This window comes from Pezoporus occidentalis, unplaced genomic scaffold (assembly GCF_034315485.1).
Source record: "Pezoporus occidentalis ecotype Australia unplaced genomic scaffold, CSIRO_AGI_Poc_V1 ctg104, whole genome shotgun sequence".
NCBI classification, from domain to species: domain Eukaryota; kingdom Metazoa; phylum Chordata; class Aves; order Psittaciformes; family Psittacidae; genus Pezoporus; species Pezoporus occidentalis.
Window position 1 is genome coordinate 1,964,927 of NW_026912822.1, and position 24,181 is coordinate 1,989,107.

At 38.1% G+C, this 24,181-nt stretch overlaps 2 protein-coding genes across 9 annotated transcripts in view; one reads left to right on the forward strand and one right to left on the reverse strand.

The window, feature by feature from the left end:
- The window catches only part of HGD (homogentisate 1,2-dioxygenase), a 339,522-nt gene that overhangs the window by 168,337 nt on the left and 147,004 nt on the right, over positions 1 to 24,181 (forward strand). The gene's annotated exons all lie outside the window — the stretch shown is intronic.
- STXBP5L (syntaxin binding protein 5L) overlaps positions 1 to 24,181 on the reverse strand; it is a 190,148-nt gene that overhangs the window by 163,899 nt on the left and 2,068 nt on the right. For all 8 annotated transcript variants that reach the window (XM_062618662.1, XM_062618680.1, XM_062618688.1 and 5 more), the window contains exon 2: positions 5,409 to 5,506. In XM_062618662.1, coding sequence (XP_062474646.1) covers positions 5,409 to 5,506 — 98 coding nt within the window. The remainder of the gene's footprint in view (positions 1 to 5,408; positions 5,507 to 24,181) is intronic.

The following is a 24,181-nucleotide window of genomic DNA, read 5'->3' on the forward strand; positions in this document are numbered from 1 at the left end:
ACATGTCTTTTAAATACCTCCAGGGATAGCGACTTCTCCATTGCCCTGGGCAGCCTGTTCCAGCACCTGACAACCCTTTAGGGGAAGAAATTGCTCCTAATACCCAATCCAAACCTCCTCTGATGCAACTTGAGGCTGTTTTGTCCTGCCCTATCAGTTGGGAGAAGAGAGTGACTCCACTGCACTGTAACCTCCTGTCAGGTATTGTAGAGAGCAATAAGGTCTCCCCTGAGCCTTCTCTTCTCCAGACTAACCCCCCCCAGTCCCTCAGCTGCTCCTCATAAGTTCTGTGCTCCAGGCCTTTCACCAGCTTCATTACTCTTCTCTGGACCCTCTCCACAACTCTGTATCTTTCTTGTAGTCAGGAGCCCAGAACTGAACACAGGATTTGAGGTGCAGCCTCACCAGTGCTGAGTACAGGGGGTGCTGTTAGCATTCTTGGCCATCTTGAAGCCATTTGTTTATCTCAAAATGTACCTATTAAAGTAAGTATTTCTGTACTGTATTTGAAGTTCAGAAATCACCCTTGTTACCAAAGCACTGAAAGAAATCCATAAAACAGATCAGAAAAATTAGTTCAAATATGATCCTAAAGCAGAATCTCCTTGAGCAGAGCCTTGTGATTTGCAGATAGCTTTACAAGAAGAAGAGTTTTTACATGTAATCAAAAGCTAGGCCATCTTTCATACCACACAAACCTGAAAGGCTATTTCTACATTTTGTAGCAAATTTCATGGACAATTGCATTGTGCCATAGCTGAATTCTGTGATGCAGTTTCACACAGTAAAACAAGCCAATTCTTACTGCCAACATTTCTATTTCTCCTCTATCTCCCTCTCTGTCCAGTCCCAACTACGCACAGCAAAGAAGAACAAGTATTTTGCCAGGTTAGTGAATTGGTCTGCTTATAGAAATATGTGATGAGCACCACAGTCAGAGCAATGAAAGTGTCTGGGCCATGCAGTTAAGCGAAAGGTGGGGGCAGAGCAACAATTCTGCTTCATGTGCTAGTGAGAATAATTTTGTTTCAGTATAAAATGGCTACTGTATTACCTCATAACATAGGAAAACAGGAACCTGTCATGTTGCATGAGTTCTGGGTAGCTTACTTTTTTGCTCAAGCAACAAAGAGTGAAAATGAAGATTTACATGCCCCCTAACCTGCATCCATGGCAATATGAAGCCCATCAGTCTAAAGAGTATGTATGAATGACAACAAACAACACTAATACATAATTATACATATACCAATTTAACCCATTGATGATAAATAAGCTTTCACTGGTGCGGAGTCCATTTTGGACCCAGTAAGTTGTTTTCTTTGCACTGGGTAAGACAAACTTTCATTTCTTAATAAGCAAAGACCATAATATCTGCAGAAGAGTCTCTTTCAGAATTTCTTATTGCAGCTGACTACCAACTAATCAGCACCTCAGTACAAAAATATGTAGATACCCTATTCTATGTATTTGAAGTAGGTGGCTGTACTGGCTAAGCACATCTTTGAAATGATGGAATTCCAAAGGAAAGGACTCGGTGACTCCAGAAAGTACCTAAAATGAATTTTAACAAGCATTTGTGAGCTGAATAAATGACAGTATAGAAATCTGAGAGCCACATGCTACTTCTTCAGATCTGATACTGGAATAATCATGGCTCCATTCCTGGCAGTGTTCAAGTCAGGCTGGACAGAGCCTTGGTGACATGGTCTAGGGTGAGGCATCCCAGCCCATGGCAGAGGGTTGGAACTAGATGATCTTATGGTCCTTTCCAAACCAAACCATTCTGCGATTGCTCACAACACTGATTTCAATCTATTTATTCAGATTGAGAATGTAACAAACCCCCAGACTTCTCCTTTTCCTCTGAAATGAGAGACTTAAGTCTGACAGTCTCTTAATTCCTTGCTCCCTTGTATGGTGACATGGAACCTTCTCTGATAGTAACCAGAGACTGCACACTTCATTTTATTGTGAGCAATGTCAGAAGGTTCTCTGAACTGGGACTATGGAAGGAGGACATGGAGATAATAAGAAAATGAATTCAATTTCATAGCTCCTCTTCATCTAAATGTGCTTGCCTAAAGCAAAGATAGTGCAGGTAGAGTGGTATCAAGAATTGACCTGAGCAGTGATCAAAGGTATGGGAGCTGGGAACAGCCTTCAAACAGGAAAAAAGTCCTTGGAAGGGAAATGAAATCTGCTGTGTTTAGGACAAGGTAAAAGAATGACCAGATGGCATAGCAACTGTCTCAAGAGGGCTTCTTTTGCCCTTTACTTGCAGATTTTAACTTGTGTTGGTAATAGGAAGATACTCTTTCATCAATGATTTGCAGTGCACTCTCATTCTGTGGGCTGGAGCATTGCTGTTCCTATGAGGATCCAGTACTCAGCAGTCATCAGTATAGGTAAAACCTATGTTGTTGTTTGAAGTTCCTTGAGAATCCCACAGAGACTACTAGGATCAGTAGAGCACAGCAACAGCAATTCCCACTGCTATAGAAGCTATAGCAGTTGCATCTAAAGCAGCCTGAAAAAGAAATCTAGGAGAAGACAAATTGACTGTCAGACCAACATGAACTTTCATTTATCTGTGTACTCTCTAATGGTGACTTCTGAATAATATACTCTATTTCAGACCAGTTCAGCACAGTCAGCTTTAGTACTGCTACAGGATCATTTGAAATGATCACCTGAAGGTGAGATGCAAACCATTAACTCACAACATGTACAGAGGTACATGCTTCATTTTCTTTGGAAACAGCTTATCTCTTGAGAGCTGTTAACTTGTGACCCACAGAAATACCAATACTTTATGAATCTTTTAGAAAGACAGGGAAGCATCAATACCATGATAAGGCTTACGCTGGTCACAGGAAAACTTGGTCTACATCATTACATGAATGAATTCTGTCTTGCTATGCCTTTATGCTGCCCAGCAAAACACTCTGATCCAAAAAAAAAAAGCCCTTTTGGTGCTACCAATAAACAAACAACTGAATAATTCAGTTTATTTCTCTGACAACAGCAAAGGTAGTTTGTCCTTTCAGTCCATCCATACTACTGTTCAGAAGCAGCCAAACAGAACGTATGTGTGAAACAAATTCTCTCTTTTCATTACCTAACACATTGATATCAGAATGAAATTATAGAGCTCTGTATTTTACAGGATACTGTGGAAGACACAGAGCCATTGAAATCAAACTTTTTTTAGTTTGCTTAAAAAAAATCCATTATTAATTATATTTTCAGATGTAATGCTAACCTGTTCCATCTTGACTTGAATTTTATTGCCCAATTTCAACAAGTACAAATGGTTGCAGCAAGACTGGCTTAAACAAATGGTGTTGTGTTTGTGGTCCTCGGCCTGCTTCATTGATTACTGTTCAGCCTTGTGTACAAATGCAGTTATTAGTCCACAGCTAGGCTTTTAATGCAAGATGTTCTGTGAAGCTTTCAGAACCAAGCAGAGAAGCCTTAGTTAAGATGAATAAGTAATTCCTTTTATGGCACCCTCTGTCTTCAAAGCACAGCTTCCAGCTTAATTAAGCAAACCAGGTTCTGTGTGCCCAAGCTGAGAAGCATTTATGTTATGAGATGACAACACTTTAAAAACAAAAAAAATCCCTGGTAATTTTGATGCTCTTCTTTGATTCAGATACTAGAACTGGTAGCAAATTTTCTATGAATGAGGTAGGGGATTGCTGGAGAGGATATATAGTCAAGGGAAGGGTGCTTTAAAAAACTTTTTATTCCCTTCTTTTTCTCACCTTTATAATCCATTTCCATAGAAGATGTATAGATAGTTTTATGTAAAGTTAGGCATATAGGTCATTATCCACTGCATGTTCTATTTCGGTGGCAGGGAACATGCAGGTTTAACTTAATTCTACACAAATCTGCATTAATTCAGGCTCTGTACCTACATTTTTCTCAAAGGAGGAATTTATAAAGATATGTGATGCCTAGCCAGAAACAGTACTGCCCCTACAAAATCCAGGTTGCTGAGATGGAAAGAAGAGGTGTGATTGGAAGTCAATCTTCTGCAAGGTCTTCTTCCTACATCTAAATTACCATGAAATACGCAATACCCCCTCCCTCATATGCGGTCTCAGTGAAGCTTCCAGAGACAAAGCTACAGCTTACAGGAAACATGACCACTACACCTGCACCTTCCCACAACTGCACAAATTCAAGGGGATTTTCCTCTTTGAAATCAAAAAGAATATATTTAATCTAATTCATACAAGTAAATATTAAGAGTAGAACTATTAAAGCAAAGTTTGTCACATAACTAGAGGTTTAGCTGAGTCTTGTGAGAAGTGCCGGACCAAATAGAAAATAAAGCTTATGAAAAATGCAAGAACAAAAGCACCAAAAACCAGAGGAAATTAAGTATTAATCATCTTACACGAAGCACAGACGTCTCCAGGACAAGATTTTCTTTACTTTGTAACCTGTATTTGGATTCATTAGGTTTATAGTTACCTTGGGAACAGTGGTAGCAAAAGAACCAGAAAATATTAGGTTGCTGTTTTATACCCAGAATTTATTTAGCTACAAAAAGGTTGTAAAAAATATTGGTTAATTACTTCCATATCCTGTAACTTCTAAACCTTTCTGAATGTTCCTTCTTCCTTTTTCCTCCTTTGTATGTATTTTCACTAAATTTGAATACATTTGAACCATGACAAACTAAGAAAATGATGCAGAGAAACATTTTGAAATACACATCTAAGTACTCTAATTTTTTTTATTCAAAATTTTCAGATATTTCATTACATTTATATTCAATTCATTCTGTGTAGACTTCCAACTTTAAATTCCTACTATACAAAAAAAATATATGAAGTGCTGGCACTGATGTACCTTTATAATTAATGAAAAGGAACAGGCATTTTCAGAGTGTTTCACCTTCTCCTCTAATGGTGATTCTGCCCTAAAATCACTTCTTTGCCACCATTCACTTGGAAGAGTATGAACAATATCTCATACCTAGATATCAAGAATGAAGATGCCCACAGTTCTTTGCTGCGATGCAGCCAGCCAACTTACTTATTGCTAGCACAACATTCACAACTTGCTCATCACCACTTTGTAGTCTACCTTTATGTACTGAAGAGCATCTACTTTTCATGCTGAAACTCAAAATTAATTCTAGTTTATATTAGCAATATATGCCAAAACCATACACCAAAAACTCAAGCAAAACCTTTTCTTTGGACACCTGAAGGAACTAATGGTTATCCCTCAACAGCACATTCTTTTCTAGTCCATCCAGTAAAGCAAAATGAGGTAGAACATAACAATATAAACTGTAACCTTACCTGAGTGCTTGTAGAAGATGATTCATGTCAATGTATTACAAATACACAAAAAAGGTGCAAACTCTGAATGAGAAAGGATACATTCGTATGGCTCCTGTCCTTGTTCCAATTGCCAGGATTTTCTGCACTGGGTCAAAAGCTAAGGCAGTGGGTAGGTAAGGAAAGCCATGGCGAACCGTCTGAAACAGAACAAATGAGCAAAGTGATTAAACTGCACCCATACATAACAGCATGCATGCATAACAGCACTTATACTTTGCTATATGTTGTACTACTTGCAAAGAATTTCAAGAAAAGTATTACTAGAATCACAGAATGATTTGGGCTGGAAAGGACATAAGATCACCCAGTTCCAACCTCCCTGCCATGGGCAGGGACACCTCACACTAAACCATGTCACCCAAGACTCAGTCCAACCTGGCCTTGAACACTGCCAGGGATGGAGCATTCACCTCCATGGCCAACCCATTCCAGTGCCTCAGCACCCTTACAGTAAAGAACTTTTTCCTTATATCTACCCTGAACTTCTTCTGTTTCAGTTTAAACCCATCACCCCTTGTCCTATCACTACAGTCCCTTATGAAGAGTCCCTCTCCAGCATCCTTGTAGGCCCCTTCAGACACTGGAAGCTGCTCTGAGGTCTCCATGCAGCTTTTACTCTCCAGGCTGAACAGCTGCAACTTTCTCAGCCTGTCTTCATACGGGAGGTGCTCCAGCCCTGATCATCCTTGTGGCCTCCTCTGGACTTGCTCCAATAGCTCCATGTCCTTATGCTGAGGACACGAGAACCGCACACAGTGCTCCAAGTGGGGTCTCACGAGAGCAGAACAGAAGGGCAGGATCACCTCCTTCAACCTGCTGGTCAGGCTTCTCTTGATACAGTTGTATAGTATTTTGAATAGGGTCGAGTCTCGCTCATGTCAATTTCTAGATATGGTCCTTAGTGATATTTTAAATGGTTTTGTTGTAACAAAGTAGATTGCAACACAAATGCCAATATACAACTGACACATATTGCTTATATTGTATAATGAAAGATAACCTCAATATGCAATGCAGCTGAATTAGAAATTGAAGAAAGACACATAGTATGCTTTGAAAACACTGCCACAAATAACCTTAGCCTCCACAGAACAGCTTCAGCAGAAAGAAACAACACATCCAGGAGAAGAGGTCAAACCAACCAATAAGCTGAATTGAGTCTATGAGGTAAAAATCCTCAATATAAATTTAAAAAACAAAGATGCCAGAGATGCTCTTAAAATAAGCAACTGAACCACTCACCCCTTCTTAGCATTTATTTGTAATACTATGCTTTTCATTCTAATTTTTGCATAGATATGTTGGGGAATAAATGAATTGAGCATGATGCAACACATCCTTGAGTTTGAAGACCACCTCAAATAACATGCTCATTTACCTTAACCTGGAGGTTCTGACCAACATGACCTGCCTGATTCTTATGAAGAAAAATCTGATGCGGGAGAACACTAACATAAGAAAAAAATTGGACATAACTAGAGTAGAATATACAAATACACCTCTAAATTAACTGATTCATTTTGTGTGTGACTGCTTACTGAAAATTGGCTAACAAATAATATATTTCTTTTGTATAATATTAATGATTTATAATGTTTAATAGAATATTGAACTTGATTATTGACTCTTTTTTTTTAGTACATGGTTAGGATTGCAGGGGAAGTACTTTGGACTGAATAAAATTTAACTTTTTAAGACATCTTTTTCTTCCTTGACAGGATCTGGCTCATGAACTGTGTCCACTAAAGCATTCATCAGTCTCTATGGAACAACTTCAACAAACAGGATTCCTTATTTGCAGACCTGTTGAGTAAAAGGCAGCTGGTGATTCCTACAGCTGTATCACTCCAACTCTTCCAGTACAGCTGGAAGCACTTGAACCAGTATTCCTAAGCAGCTTGGGAACAATCAAATGTATGTTTTTCAGCACATAACCCCCTCCTTAAAAGAAATCTTACTGATCTCCAATCTTAATTATTGATGATAGTGGATGTTGTTTAAAAGAATGTCTAATTATTAGTTTCTAGATTGCAAAAATCCAGAAACATGCTATTTCAGCAAGCTGTAGAAAAGTAATTCACTTCTTATGTCAATGGAGACATTTGTCAAAGATCTCCACAACTGTGTTTCTGGCTTAGTTTGCTTTGAGGTTTTTTACCACTTTGTCATGTGGTAGGATCACCCAAATATAACATTTTTTGGCATCTAAGCTGGAACTCAACTTATATACTATAAAAATGGTTTTGCCTCTCATGCCACAAACACATCAGGAAATACAAACTGTAGTATTTTCTAGTGTGCTGAATGTCTGGCCTAACTTGCATTACTAATTCCCTATTACATTTGAGATTTCTGGGTTCTTGGGAATAGATCTTCCTTTTCCGGAAGAAAAACTCCAGACAAAAAAAAAAAAACAACAAAACATATACTGCAAAAATGATCTTTTTCATTATTAATTTTTAGATAAGAAAGTTTGAATTTCTAGTAATCCCAGGCACAGTATTTGTTTCTGATGTTTAGCCAGGACTCAAGCTTTCAGCACTACTTTTTAGAGCTAAGAACGCAAAGATCAGTGAGTTTAAAGTCTTACTTGCATTCTTGCCCATATGTATTTAACATAGGCTTTGTATTTTCAGTATTTTTGCAATCTCCAGTCAGACTTTTCATTTGGAAATTTTAATTGAGTCCTGTTACTGAGACAAAACAATGGTTTAGAAGTAGAGCCAAAACTCCCAAACTCTAGGATATACTCAGAAGTGTTATTTCTGTTTCGCAGCCATCTTCCAAATTTGAGTATTTCCAGTAATGCCAATTGGGAAGTTCTTGGGAATGCAAAATTCTGCTGTTTGTAGAATTAAAAAAACAAAACAAAACAAAAAAAAAACACAACATAGAATCATAGAATCATAGAATCATAGAATAGTTAGGGTTGGAAAGGACCTTAAGATCATCTAGTTCCAAACCCCCTGCCATGGGCAGGGACACCTCACACTAAATCATATCACCCAAGGCCTCGTCCAACCTGGTCTTGAACACTGCCAGGGATGGAGCATTCACAACCTCCCTGGGCAACCCATTCCCGTGCCCCACCACCCTTACAGGAAAGAATTTCCTTCTTATATCCAACCTAAACTTCCCCTGTTAATGGGTTTTAACCCATTACCCCTTGTCCTATCACTACAGTCCCTAATGAAGAGTCTCTCCCCAGCATCCCTATAGGCCCCCTTCAGATACTGGAAGCTGCTATGAGGTCTCCACGCAGCCTTCTCTTCTCCAGGCTGAACAGCCCCAACTTCCTCAGCCTGTTTTCATATGGGAGGTGCTCCAGTCCCCTGATCATCCTCATGGCCCTTCTCTGGACTTGTTCCAACAGTTCCATGTCCTTTTGATGTTGAGGACACCAGAACTGCACACAATGCTCCAAGGGAGGTCTCACAAGAGCAGAGTAGAGGGGCAGGATCACCTCCTTCGACCTGCTGGTCACGCTCCTTTTAATGCGGCCCAGGATACGGTTGCTTTCTGGGCTGCAAGCGCCCACTGAGGGCTCATGTTCATTTTCCCATCAACCAGCACCCCAAGTCCATCTCCACAGGGCTGCTCTGAATCTCTTCTCTGCCCAACCTGTAGCTGTGCCTGGGATTGCTCCGACGCAGGTGTAGGACCTTGCACTTGGCATGGTTAAACTTCATGAGGTTGGCATCAGCCCACCTCAGAAGCGTGTCGAGGTCCCTCTGGATGGCATTCCTTCCCTCCAGCGTATAAACCAAACCACACAGCTTGGTGTCATCAGCAAACTTGCTGAGGGTGCATTGAACATCCAAGTAAATGACAATTTTCAAGCAAAACATTTAAATTCATTAAGACTCTAAATAAAGGACAAATGCAGTTTGGCTGGAGAGCCAAGCTACAGTGTACACAATTAAGGCAGAAAAAGATGCCTTTATGACTGAAATTTTGGCACAAATGAGAGCAGTCTCCAAAATGGTTCTGAAGATCAAAGAGAAGAACAGGGACAAGCTGTAACACTTCAGGCCCTCAGACTCTTCTCCTTAGCCTTGGTCCAATATCCTTTCTATTTCCAAGGACTGTGAAGAAATGACAAGCTAACACTTGAAGTGGATACAAGCATACATCTAAGAATTAGGAATGATTCTAGAACTGCATCTGTGCTTCCGTAGAGCATTCACTAATACAGATCAAGAAGAGGGGAAGGCCACAAAATTAACTTGATTCGAGGGTGACAAGAAAAAATTTGTTCATACTTAATCTGAGTTGTGGCTGGTAAGAACAATGTAGACCGAAACTACCAATGGTGAGCAGAAAACACAAGGCAAAGCAGATCTTTTTTTCCCAAAATGAAACCATCTCAATGACAGATCAAAGGAGAAAAAAAGGATCTTAAAAACATCAGTTTGTGTTCAAGGAAAGACGGGACCTCCCTACCCTGGATGGCCTAAGAAAGAAAAAAAAAGAAGAGAAAAAGCAGACAGCAGATGGAGCCAGGGCTGCTTTTCTCCACATCATCCAGCTTTCTTCTCTATCTCCTCTGCTAGCATGCAGTCTGTAGGGGCAGTCTGCCCTCCCTATGACAAACAGTTTCTGTGCAGTATGTGAAATAATTTTGAAACAGAGCAGTTAGAAATGCCACAACAATTTCAGCACTAATTATTGTTCAGCTTTGTTATTCTCTTTCAAATTTTTCTTTTAAACCATTGTAAGCAAATACTCTTACGGTGAATTGCATATATCTATACATATCGTTAAAGTAACCTTCACACAACCAGGTTACCTATATGAATATAGGAAATGGATTATTTGGGCTTACTAGTATTCTACCACAGAACACTTTAATATGCTGTACAGAACATAACAATCTCTTTCCCAGATACTTATCTTACTCAGATATTAAGGAGGGCCACCCAGATGAGCAGGGGCTGGAGCACCTCCCATATGGACACAGGCTGAGAAAGTTGGGGCTGTTCAGTCTGGAGAAGAGAAGTTGCGTGGAGACCTCAGAGCAGCTTCCAGTGCCTGAAAGGGGCCTATGAGGGTGATGAAGAGGGACTCATCATCAGGGCCTTGGGCAATAGGACAAGGGGTGATGGGTATAAACTAAACCAGGGCAAGTTCAGGTTGGATATAACGAAGAAGTTCTTTACTGTGAGGGTGGTGAGGCACTGGCACAGGGTGCCCAGAGAAGCGGTAAATGCTCCACCCCGGCAGTGTTCAAGGCCTGGTTGGGCAGAGCCTTGGGCAACATGGTCTAGTGTGAGGCATTTCTGCCCATGGGAGGGGGTTGGAACTGGATGATCTTAAGGTCCTTTCCAACCCAAACCATTCTATGATTCTATGCCATGATATATGTCATTAACTGAGAAAAGGAAATTTCACTAGTATAATATATATTATCCACTATAACTTTCACATGGTTTGTAATACAATCTTCCAGAAGATTTTTTAATTTTTTTCTTCCTATGGCAGTTTTGTATTAGACTGCAAGGACCATTTTTTCAAAGTGATTTTTTTAATTGTCTAAATAGCTTCAAAAATACAAGACTAAACTTAAACCAAGTCAATTAAGTAATAGGGTTTATAGTCAAATCTGTCCCTGCCATTTGCATAAACTTAAAATTTGTAACTTTTCTACCAGTGTTTTACAGCTACCCAGTTTATCAGACAGTAAAACCTACTTACTTGGCTAAATATTTTTTAGATGTCTGTTTGCTAAAACTGACCTCTGTAGTCCAAGCCTGCGACTCTGGATGGAAAATCTACATCCAAGCTGTGACCAGCATGTCACATGCAAAAACCTCATTGAAGCAAGTAACTGATTGGTTTGCCAGCTAGAGGATGAATGTTGACTGAAACCTGTATAGCCTCTTACACAGCTATATAGGAAATTAAGAAATGCCAATGATTACAGCTTTCACCAAGGTTGCAGTGGTGAAAATGGGTGCTTACAAAGATAAGCTGCCATGTATTGTATTGCTTTAAGACAATGACATCCCTCATTTGTGCCTGGAATCTCTGTTAAGATTGTTGCCTGCTCACAAAAGACGGAAAGAGGACAAAGTATCAGCAGGCTTTCAACCTGGAAAAAAAAAATTAAAATGTATCCCTCCTGTATTGTTTTCTTATTAGTTAAATTTTCATTTTGTAAAAGGAATATTTTTCATAAAAACTTAGCTTCACTAAAAGTTTCCAAAATTTAAAACCCAAGCCGCAGATTCCATGTAACCTACATTAGGAACCAAGGCTTCTGAGCATCTTCACAGGATATCCTAAAAATTATCTAAGAAAAAAGAACAACCAACCCCCAAAACCCCAGGTTAATACACCCACAGGCAGCAATTTCACTCTGTGTAAAGCTTAGATGATCTTATGTTCCTTTCCAACCCTAACTATTCTATGATTCTATGAAACAGTCATACCGGAAAAAACACCTATTCTGGAGCTATAAACTGGGAAGGTTGATTGCTGTCTCCTGCAAGATGGTATAATAAAGACTAATGGAGCATAAGGATAAAAACCTTTACAGAAGCCAGCAGAGCTTCTGCAATAGCAAATCCTCACTAACTTGTTTTCTCCAATTCTATGAAGCTGTCAGCATGCATGTAAATAAAGAGAATATGAATAGAATCACAGAATGGCTTGGGCTGGAAAGGACCTTAAGGTCATCTGGTTCCAACCCCCTGCCATGGGCAGGGACACCTACCACTAGACCAGGCTGCTGAAGGCTCTGTCCAACCTGACCTTGAACAGTGTCAGCAACAGAGCATTCACAAGTTCCGTGGGCAGCCTGTGCCAATGCCTCACCACTTTCACAGTAAAGAACTTTTCCTTATACCTAACATGAACTTCCCCTGCTTCAGTTTAAACCCATTACCCCTTGCCCTATTACTATAGTCCCTGATACAGAGGACTGTATGTAACAATTTATGTAAGAGAATATGCATATGTAAGAGAATACATATAATTATTCCAAAAGCCTTCCTGTAACATTCCACAGCAACATTATTAATGAAATAAAGTTGTCATGGGAGTCAAAAAAAAGGTTTTTTGGTGGACTGAAAGCTGGTTAGGTAACAGAAAATAAAGGATAGGGTTTAACAGATTAAATGACCATGAAGAAAATTCAAAAAGTAGGGTACTCCATGGAGAAGTGCTTGGACCACTTTTATTCATCATTTTTAATTATCTGTAAGAGGTAGTGAACACTGAAATCTCTAAGTTCATAGCTGATAGCAAGTTCCTTTGCATAGTGAAATTCACTGCTGATGGTTATCAGCTCCTGAAAGACCTCATCAGCCTGAGTAAGTGTGCAAGAAGGTGATACATGAGATTCAGTGTGGACAGATGTAAGATCAGGAACCTAAAGATAAAAACCCCGCAACTCTTCATTAGATTTCCACAATGCTGAATTTGCAAATAGCATTTACAAGTCAGGAAAGTGATTTTGTGGGCATGGTTGGCATTCCTCTGAAATCTATGGCTTAATGTGCAGCAGCAACCCAAAAAGCCAAGTAATATTGGACATATTTCATCAGGAAGAGCATAAAGAAAAATAGAGGGCACTGTTTTGCTGCTATATAAAACCCCTGTGAGACCGTTACTTGAGTACTATGAAGCTCTAGTCTCCACACCTGAAGTAGTCAAGTCAAAGCTGATACAGAGAAGGCAACCAATGCTCAGGGTGTCAGACACAAGCCTTATCAGGAAGGACTAAAACTTCCAAAACTTCAGTTTGGAGAGAAGAAGGCTGTGAAGGGATATGACAGATTTTCATCATCAAAAGAGTGGATAAGCTAAACATGGAACTGTTATTCAGCTAAACCACAGAGCAATTCAAAATAAATGAAAGTAAGTTTAAAACCCAAAACACCAAACCAAAACTTCCTCATACAACAGGTAATGAAACTTGCCACTGTGAAGGCTAACAGTATCAGCAAGTTCAAAAAGCATTAGACAAATTCATGGACATTACTGAAATGGATTACAAAAGGACTGGCTAGGGATACACTTTCTGACGTCTCCAATCAAGTGATGGTGGATGATGGGACATTAGAAAGGGAATGGTCTATAGAAAGTGATCTAACTTAACTACTCTCCCTCAATGACATATTCTATTTCCACTGTCAAAGACTGACTGCTGGGCGATAGGGACCATTGGTTTGTCTCAGCAGGGTATTTCTCATAAGCTTATTATCTTCACCAGCAGCAGTGCATCTGAGAGAGGGCTGGAAAGGAGAGCATCCTCCGTGAAGAAAGACACAGTAGAGAAAAAAACATGGAAAATGTGGGCACATGAAGGAAAAAGAAATGTTGCTGAATTAGGTAATACAGAGGCAGGAAGAAAAGCTATGCACAGCGAACAATAGGATTCGTAAAAAATGTTCCTAACATTTACATACACAACTTTTGGAATAGAAGAATAATACTTTCAGCAATAGGCAAACCTGGGTTGTATTTTAATTCTGAAAATTTACAAATTTTACAGGGCTTACTTTGCTATAAAAGGTCCCTCAATAAGCTACAGTAGATTTTTGAGAAGAATCTGTGTCCTGGACAAGAAGCAGACTTCAAACACAACCTGAATTTTTACAGTTTTGTTCCACAAATATCATACACTGAAAATTATATGAAAAATTCAGTGCTAGAGTATTTAAACAACCTGGACATCAGGTATTTTTGTACTATGAACATATGAAATACTTGTACTATTTCATATGAACATATGAAATATTTTTCCCTTTGCAAACAGCTTAACGTACTTAGAAGACGTAAAACATAAGGCTGCAAAAAGTAGCATCAAGTCTATATTTTAATATGTATTGTTTTCACTCTACTAGTTTTAAAAAGCCTGGATGCAGACCATATGACTGGTTTTTGAAACATGCTAGTTCTACCACACATTACATGATTTTTCAGTTTCCTCATACAGATCAGCCCTGAAAATGAAAGTACATCAAAAAGGCATCTTCCAGACAACAACCTTAAGAAATAAATATCTAAAATGTAGAAGTCCTTCCTAAAATTCCTCTTTTCATGACCAAAATCTCTGCAGCAACTTCAGAGATATTTTTTTTCCACTGTCAGTTTCAGTTCAGCAAACTGGATGTTAAGAACTATCATCAAATAAGAATGGTCCTATTCACACAGGATTCATATTTATACAAACAGCCAAGTTAAGTGAACCACGGAGGAAAAATAAGGCCTTCTGAATGTCGAAAAGCACTCTCATTCTTTGAAATATGCTGTAGCATATCAAAAATACACAACTAATATATTCAGACAAAAACCTACAAATAAGTAAAACGACACTGATCCTCGAAGAAGGATGCTGGAAAGGGACTCTTCATCAGGGGCTGGAGCAATATGATGAGGGGTGATGGGTTTAACCTTAAACAGGGGAAGTTCATGTTAGATATAATAAAGAAAGAAATTCTTTGCTGTGAGGGTGGTAAGGGGCTGGCACAGGTTGCCCAGAGAAGTGGTAAATGCTCCATCCCCAGCAGTGTTCAGGGTTGGACAGGGCCTTGGTTGACATCATCTAGTATGAGGCATCCCTGCCCATTGCAGGGGGTTGGAAATGGATGATCTTCAGGTCCTTTCCAACCCAAAATGTTCTATGATACTATGAACTGCATTATTCTCAGTCCAAAGCAGAGATGAGGTTGGAGGGGAATTCTGCAGACTGTCTAGTCCAACTCCCCCTGCCCAAAACAGTGTTTGGATTTTAATTTGATTGATCTATTTAAATCAGTTTTGCTGTGGCCAAGCAACCACTTGACAACTACACCACCTTGCCACATCTACCACAGCACTGAGTCACAGCTTTATAGTAAGTTAATAAAATAAGTTACAGGATAATACATGAATATAATCATCCCAAAGTAGGTATTACTCCCTTTGGAGAAATCTCAAATTCAAGAGAAACATTGTACGCAAATGTTTTCACATTTTTTATTCCCATTCTTTCTAAAAAGAAGTCCACCAAGTTTTAAATAAAAAAATTACAAAAAGGGAAGAAAATGGAGAATACAACAATGAAGGAATTGCATCCATTTTCAGTAAACATGTTATAGCAGACTCCTCACTCTTACCATTTAAACTGGTAAGAAGAAATGAGGCATCAACCTATAGAAAACGCCACAGCCTTTAATAGGATTATATTTTGCCTTGGCTTTAATGTAAAATACTAACAATAAAAAATCCAACCCTAAACCACTGATTTCAAACCCTGATTTGTCCTACCTACTTAAGTAAGGCTTCTGTCCAAATGGCAATCATTATAGCCAAAGTAACTCAAATAATAGTTCATACTGATTTTGTTGTTGTTGTTGCCTCATTTAACCATATTACTCTATAACTTGAAATAGTTTGGTTCAGAATATCATCTGTCTGATGGAGATCTGGCTTATAGGGATTTACAAGCATTGTAAAATCATTCACATAGCCAAGAGCCTTGAAAGAAAATATTTTTGTCGTCACTATGACTGTGGATGCAGAAAATAACATAATTTCATAACTTTAACGGAGAAAAAAACTCATCTATTTTTATTAAGGTTCTACCAGAACAACATAGCAATAACTCTAATTCATTTTGCATGTCTTCTCACTTCTTGATTTTCTGTGACTTTGCCACTTTAGGCTGATTTTGTCGTGTTCTATTCTAGCCGATTGTGGTTCCTGTTCTGAAGCAGATGCTTTGTTTGCTGCTTTCAGAATATTTCAATTAAAAAAAAAACCCTCACAAAAAACCACACCCACACAAAACACAAAAATTCAAAAACCCCAAAAGAGTCATAAAAATTTTTGCACAAAAATGTCCTGCTGCTGTGATACAAGAAAACTGCTACTCTGCTAAAGTTCTTGAAGGTTGATTTTTCTATTATTACTTTTTAAATCTATAGAAACACAGTGTTAAAACCCTACTTTGCTATAATCTATATTCTTGATGTATTTCCATGGAAATCTTTCATTTTGCAACAAAATTTGGCATTCTTACATGCTAAGATCATTACCAGATTTCATTACGAGCATCTACAACACATTTACTACTTATTTCTAGCTCATAATTAATATTCTCCTACCTCCTTTCTGTATGCATATTGTATGCAATGAGGACTTTTTTTTTCTGATGTTGAATGGAGAATTTAAGCAGAAGATACTGGCCAGCATCCCATCTCACATATGGTGAAGATATACTCCAGATTAACTTGGGATATTCTGTGGCAGGTTTTGCCCTCTAAAGCAGTGAAATCCAGCAGATCTTGCACACTACTATCCCCTGCTGCATTGCCCATAATGCTACCAAGGGCACAGCTCACAGACACAAATGAAGGCACTATATCTAAAGACGGTAAGAATCAGATCTCTGTTTACATAACCACATGCCAGCTTTCCTGCCTTTGCCTCATTCAGGGAGCATTTCAAGACATATGCAGGGACAAACGAGGAATAAACTAGGATTCTTTGGACTCACAACAATTAACTTTTATCCACAGCTACAGTGGAATGTATCTGAAATACAACTGAAAGCACATATCCATCCTTAAGGGATGCAATAGATAGAATGTGATGAACAAAGCCAAGATGAGCATTCATAATTTATTTAGAATGAATCTTTGTTGACGCCCAGTGGATAATGCAGAGACTTTATCTCACAGGAACACACAGTGAGTAACACCCATCCTTCCCACATGCTGTGTTCTCTTCAAACCAAATGTGGTGGTGGACAGGAACAAAATATAAGCAGACACTTCAAGAAAATAAAAGGTGCTATAAAGACTAGACTGCCACACATACAGAGTTAAGTGCATACCAGCTGAATAAGGAACCTGACTTCTGAGTATTTGACCTCATGGCACTCTTCTATAGCATATTTTTTAATGTAACAAAAAAAGAATTGGTCTTAATTGATTGGATTCAAATTCTGCAAGAAGACATGCTACCATATACACCTCCATCTGCACATATACCACTGAATTCAGTAAGGCTACTTTTGAGGACATGCATTCATCAATTCAAAGCCTTAAATATTAAGGGTCAATTTTTTTTCCAGTACTGTATACAACTTAACTTCAAAGGAACCATAACAAGTGTACCTCAGCAGACTTTGACCCTAGCTACAGGCGACAGATTGTCTCTAGCATTTTTTACTATTCATAGTCTATGCTGGTGATCTGCTAGGAATGGACACAGCACTGCACAAAGATAACATCTTATTACATTTAAGCATATTTACTAGCCATCTGTACCTAACAATATTGCTTTCTCTCCTCTCCACAGATGCACATTACTTTTACTTCCAATCATAAAATCCTCTAACTTTCCCCTATAAAGACTCTAACATACATTTTGACAAATTAATACATCCCTATAACCTGCTTTTCTAAACACTTTTTCTTAGAATAGCCAATAGACCAGTACATTCATGTAGCTTAGGGTATTTTAGTTCACTTTTCTACTGCTTCTTTTTTACTGTTTCCAAAGTGAATGTACTAACTTTTCACAGTATTTTCACACAGACCTTGCAAAGGGATCTGGGCATATACTATAAACCAGGCAGTGTCACATGTCTCAGAATAAGCGTGAGATATGAACAGAGATTCATCTGAAATAACAGAGTCAGAAGAGGCTCTGTCTTAGATTTAGTCCATTCCACTGAGGATAACGGCATGTTTTACGTAGCCTACATATTTCTATTTGGAAAAACAAAAAAATCTCCTATTACTTCATAGTTTTATTCATGAACTTCTAAGTAATTTCTCAGTCATTTCTTTAAATTAATGAAGTACAACTTCTTCTTTCATAAAAAAGTAGGAAAGGTTGCTTATACAGCCAATGTTTTACACAACAGTTCTAAGATCAGAACACTCCCTAAGATATAGGCCAACCAGGCTGAATGCCCTCCATCCTCCCAGAAGAGATTCAAACCCCCTTTTCCCATTAAAGAGTGAGAAAATGCCTAACCAGTGGCTCCCAGGTGAGGTGAGGTATATCCAATCCAGTGTGTCCAATTCCACTACCAGGGAGTAACAGTTAAGAGGATAAAAATCATGGAATAAAGGAGAGACAAGAAGAGCAAACTTGGGAACAGGAATTAGCTTAGTGAGAAAAGCCCTGTGTCCCAGGTATAAACTCAGCACAATTCTCACAAGATGAAAGTTAGCATCACCACAGCAGGCCTCAGCTACGTAAACATGAAGACACTGCATTCTTCAGTATGTTTCATGGGTTTTTTTCACCATTTCTAGGATAATCCATAGATTTCCCAGTGCAATAATTAGCTCAGGGAAGGAAGACTGTAGTTCTGCAATGATGATCTGATCTCTGAACAACTGCCTGTGAAAAAGTGACCCCTGAACCAAGAGAGTATTAACCTATGCCTAACATGCACTTTCAGTGAGGACGGACATTCTTTCTCATGAGGAAAACACATATCCCGATTTCAATTTTTCATCCAAGGACTCTATGTGATTGAAATGAAAGAATCCTTGGAATAAAACAAACAAAAACACCCTGAAACAAACAAATCCACAAACCAAAAGCAAAATAACCCCACCTGAAATGGCACACAAAATTACAGCAAATAGTCTAACTTTTAGATTATCCTGTATGGAGTCAGGAGTTGAACTCTGTGATCTTCATGTGTCTACTCCAACTCAGGATATTCTATGATTCTTATATTGCTAAAAAATGCAATATCAACCAAAAAAAAAAGCAGAAAATTTAGAACATACGTGCACTAAGATAGTCTATGCAACCTTTACTTCTTCCCCTCTTATAGGAATCAAATTCTCTTTTTCTGTCATAGAACTTCTGCCTCACTCCATGCATAGTACAGTCTAGTCTGTTGCATGGTTAAACCAAAAGTGATCCATCGAAGAACTGTTGTCTGCCAAATTTGTGTACTTGGCACAAACCAGGAAGGTGAAAGGTACAATTCAGATAGAATTTCCTTTCTGCAATTCTCTATCGATGCTCTTATCATTTAGTTTTATAAATGAGCAAGCCAAGGGCCATGAATTAAGCTTTTCATATGTGGCTGCTAATCATGTTTCCATTTTGTGATTGACCAATTTGAGATAATTGAGGTTGATGATATTCAGACATCTTCAGTACAATTCACAGGTCCAGTACGGAGCCAGAATTCCATCTGTAGTTATTTGAGACAGGAAGGAAATTCAGAACCATTCCAAGGTGGACACATAAATTGAGATGTGACTAACAAGCCTAAAGACTCTCTATTCTGTCCACAATACTTGCAACAAAATGTGAAAAGAACAGGAGGCATAATGGGAAGACATAAGTGGTATAAAAACATTAAATATGCCAAAAAAAAAAATATCAGATTCAAATCAGGTGAAGCTGGAAGCTCAAAGCAGTGGACACTAAACAATCTAGCATTTGGGATTTTCATCTATACTGCAGGAATAATAATACCTCCATCTCACAGAAATATTATGAAGGTCAATTCATTAATGTTCATAAAGCTTGCAAAACTACAGTGGTGAGCACTTCTGTTGCAAAAGTCCATGAGGAACTTAATATTCAGGCATGCTCTGAGCTCTAATTATGCAGAGAAATACTGGAGTGCTTTCCATTGAGCAAACACTATTCATTTTACTAAATTAAACCCATAGAAGAAATACTGATCTTGTAATTAAAGGTTGTATGCACAAACTACATTTAAGAAATCTGGAACTTCTGAGTGCATTGTTTTGCAACCTTAAAAGTCTTCAAATCGTTTTGAAGTTGTAATTGCATGCGTTGGCCATGAAGGGTCTACATTAATGCATTTAGGATTAATATTTGATTAATGAGCATAGTGATGCAAAAAGATAAGTATTTGCAAAAAACAGAAGAAGAGAGTCCACTTATACTACTATAGGTTGCTTCAAATCCTCTAAGTTCTTAAAGAAGCTTTTAATGTGCTGTGCTCTTCAGCACTGAAGAGTCCGGGTTGTAATTAATGCAAACGTTCAAAAAAGAAAAGTATGTTATGCTTATCACACATTTCATAAAATTACTATCATCTAATTACAGAAGTGTCATTTACGCCTCTCTAGTTTTAAACAGAATAGGGGTTTGCACCTAGCATTAGATCCGAACTGTAGTATATAGGAAAAATCCTTCCGAAATTATCTTATTTACCACTAAAGTAACTCTGTTCATTTATCATTAAATGAACTCTGAGCACTTACAAGTAAGGGTTAATACTTTTTTTTAACATGGGTTTTCTCTCAAATGTAGTACTTCACATACTTCTCTTTCCCCTGAATAACCTTAATAAGGAAGCAACTCAGATTAACTAAGCAGCTCAAGCTAACTAAAACACTATGAATAGCTTATAACAAAGAATTTTCATTATTATTCATAGCAAAACATAGAACTATGTGCTATCACAGAATTGTTCTTAAACTGTCATTCCAAAATTTGTCTTCATTATCGTTGAACTATAATGTCATGTTGCATCTGCAGTTAAAGTATCTCCTTGACTGCTGCTGTCAAGTACAGGTGACTAAATGTTCATCTTCACTGGTCAACAAAATACAGTATTACCATCTATAAACAGGGGGAATTAAAATTTAAGACCACCTTATAGGAAATCCAGATAGAATCATAGGATGGTTCAGGTTGGAAGGGAGCTTAAATCTCATCCAGTTCCAACCCCCTGCCACAAGGGCACCTTCCACTAGAGCAAGTTGCTCCAAGCCCTGTCCAACCTGGCCTTGAACACTGCCAGGGACAGGGCAGCCACAACTTCCTTGTTCATTCATGCAGGCCTCCTTAAGTTACTTAAATTGGCTACTGAGGGTCTTATTTTGTCAAAGATAAGGAGGGATAGGAAAGCACAGCTGCAATGGGCCACGAGCTTCCAAACCAGTTTCAACAAAAACCTAACACTATTCTGCCTGCATGGATTTTGTACAAAGACTCTACTGAAACTGTGACTATACTACCAATGTGAATGATACAGCAAGATTCAAAGGGATGTTTATTAGATAGCAAGACTACTCAGTAATTGACACTAAAGACCAGTTTTGGACAGAACACAAATCTTGTGCTTCAGGGTTTAAAGGTAGTCTATAACAATCAGCATTTGGGGAATAACTCTGTGGGAAGATGATTAGTTCAGCTGTTCTTAAACCTTTTCTAGGGTATCAGGTTGTTAAAGAAAATATTCTACATTAACAGTACATCTACTAAAGTGCAACAGTGACTGTGCTCTAAACTGAGGTCTTGATTTCAAACATCTTCTGCACAGTTATTAACAACATGCTCTACAAATTAAAACCCCATGATTGTTATTCAAGAAAAGCTCAAAGAGTTTTCTGTGGGAGACTTATTTTCATGAAAAATATATACTTTCTGTTCAAAAAAATGTACATCTTCATTCTTACTCAGTTTTTCCCAACTGCACTATCCTCTAACAATCAAGCTTCTGCAAAAGTAATAAGAACACTGCTTTCACCTTTTATCTTCTTTCTGTTTGAAGTTCTACTCAAATAATTTACAACATCCTAATTGTGATCTTCCCACTTCCTATATTAATAGCAGATATCTCCCCAGTGCTGCATTTTAGTTTCTAAATGCTACGGACAAACACAGGTGAACCTAAAAAAATCATTTCCAACATATATACAGTGGGAAAATATAAAGGAGCAAACCCAAGGAAACTAGATCTATCCTTGTTAAAATTAACATACGCTTTACTAACATATTCTACTGGATCATGCCTAGTTTTTGGCATGATGCTGCTATCTGACATGCTGAACTTAATTAATGTGAACGATAATCAATACTTTCATGATTTCCACTTGGATACTCAAATCCCAGCCCTAGATATAAGAAACTAAACCTCAGCTTCCTGTTATCACAAAATACAGCTTTGACCAAATTTGATATTACGTGAATACTTTGAAAAGGGTGCCACTGATTCCTTAGTACAGTTACCAACCTAGAGATTTATCGTGCTTAAAAAAAGGCCAGTTCATTCATATGTAATAGTTTCAACAATATTTCATTTTTTTACTTTCAATACAGAAGAATAAATTAATGATTGAAACATAAATGCCAAAAGTAAGTTATTGTATACATCTCAGTGTAAAATGAAATATTCAATTTACTTTTATTAAGTTCTGAACCCATATCTCAGAAAGACACTGTGATAATAACCATCCTAAAAACATCACAAAACAGAGAGACAGCTTTCAGGTGTGTTACTAATGAAATCAGGTGTGTTACCAATAGAAAGAGTTTTGGTAGAGGGCTGGATCTGTGATTTTAGCCAAGCACACCTCCCACAAACTTCAGAAAGACGATTTATTTAAATAAAAACTGCAGGGTAATGCTCTTTAATTCTCAAGTATGAGTCAGCTTTTATGTTTCATATTTAAATAAAGATTTTATAATCAGCAAAGAAAGAAAAACAAGTTTGAGGTGCTACTTAGACTGTGAGCCCATCTGCCTTGATCCTGCAGATCATAACAAACCAAACCTGCCATTAGCTTTACTCAGTTCTGTGTGCAGCAGGATCACAGATCATGGATCCTGAAATATGCAGCCTATATAACTTATGTAACTTAACATGAAAATACACAATCAAAACACCAGACATTCTACACAACAACAAGCTCAGGGAAGGCAATGCTTGGATTGTATGTGCCTTGCTGTATTTTTAATTTAATTCAAATTGAATGAGGTACGAATTCTGGCTCGGATCCTGCACCCTGAAGCACGCAGGATGAAAGCTGCGCCTGCGTCAAGTCCCACTGCCTTCAGTACACTTGCATAGTACATAATGCAGGATGGGGGCCTGTGGGGCTTTGTTGGTTCACTCAAACATGCTTGTAACATTATTAAACTGCAGTACAGCTGATTAAGGAGAGGCTGTTGAATAAACATTGCAGTATTTTATGAGCACATAATCACCAAGTATTTTGGAAGGCTTTTTTAGAATACTCTTGTACCTTGAAAAAAGGAAGCTGGTGGTTTGTATACTATAGAGTAGACTTCTGCAGTACCATGCATTCATAAGCAAGTGCTGCTGCAAGCAATCAAAAGCCTTCCTATATGCAAATACTTACTTTGCTGAGAACATTTTAACCTGATGGCTAAGACAAACAAATACTGCCCACTGAAATCTTCTCAAAAATGACATATACCTATGCACCAAGTAGATCTACCAGATCCATTTCCAAGTGCATCTAGCAGATTAGGCAGAAAACTAATTTCTTTTTAATCTCATGTTGCCTATTTTTGCAAATATATCATACAAACCAAAAACATTATCATGCTAAATACAGATCTTTGGCCCTATCAAATGACTTAAACACAGAAAACTATGTTTTTAGCCTTACTTAAAAGTCCCAGAACGTCAGACCTTCTAATGATATTTTAATATGTCTTAATTATCTGCATTATTGTTTTACTGAATTTTCACTGAAGTGGCAAGAATGGGAAATCACTGTACTGAATACCTGGAGTCTCACAAAATGCTGTATTACTGGGAACATAAGCAAAAGGAGTCAAATTCAACCCTGGGAAACAGGTATAACTCTAATGCACTGATCACTGCCACTCTATTAAACTACTGAATAATTTGACTTAAAAAGGCCTGAACCTGTTTTCGTTCAGGATGGCAAAGAAGTACAAAACCTTCAGAAATTAGAATTATGTAGAACCTATTTCAAAGGTCTCCAACTGTTAAGTCATAGTGGCTCACCCTTCTTTCCCTGAACTCTGTAAAGAGTTTTGACACTAGCTATAGCTGAAAACCAAACAGAATTGGAATCATGATATCC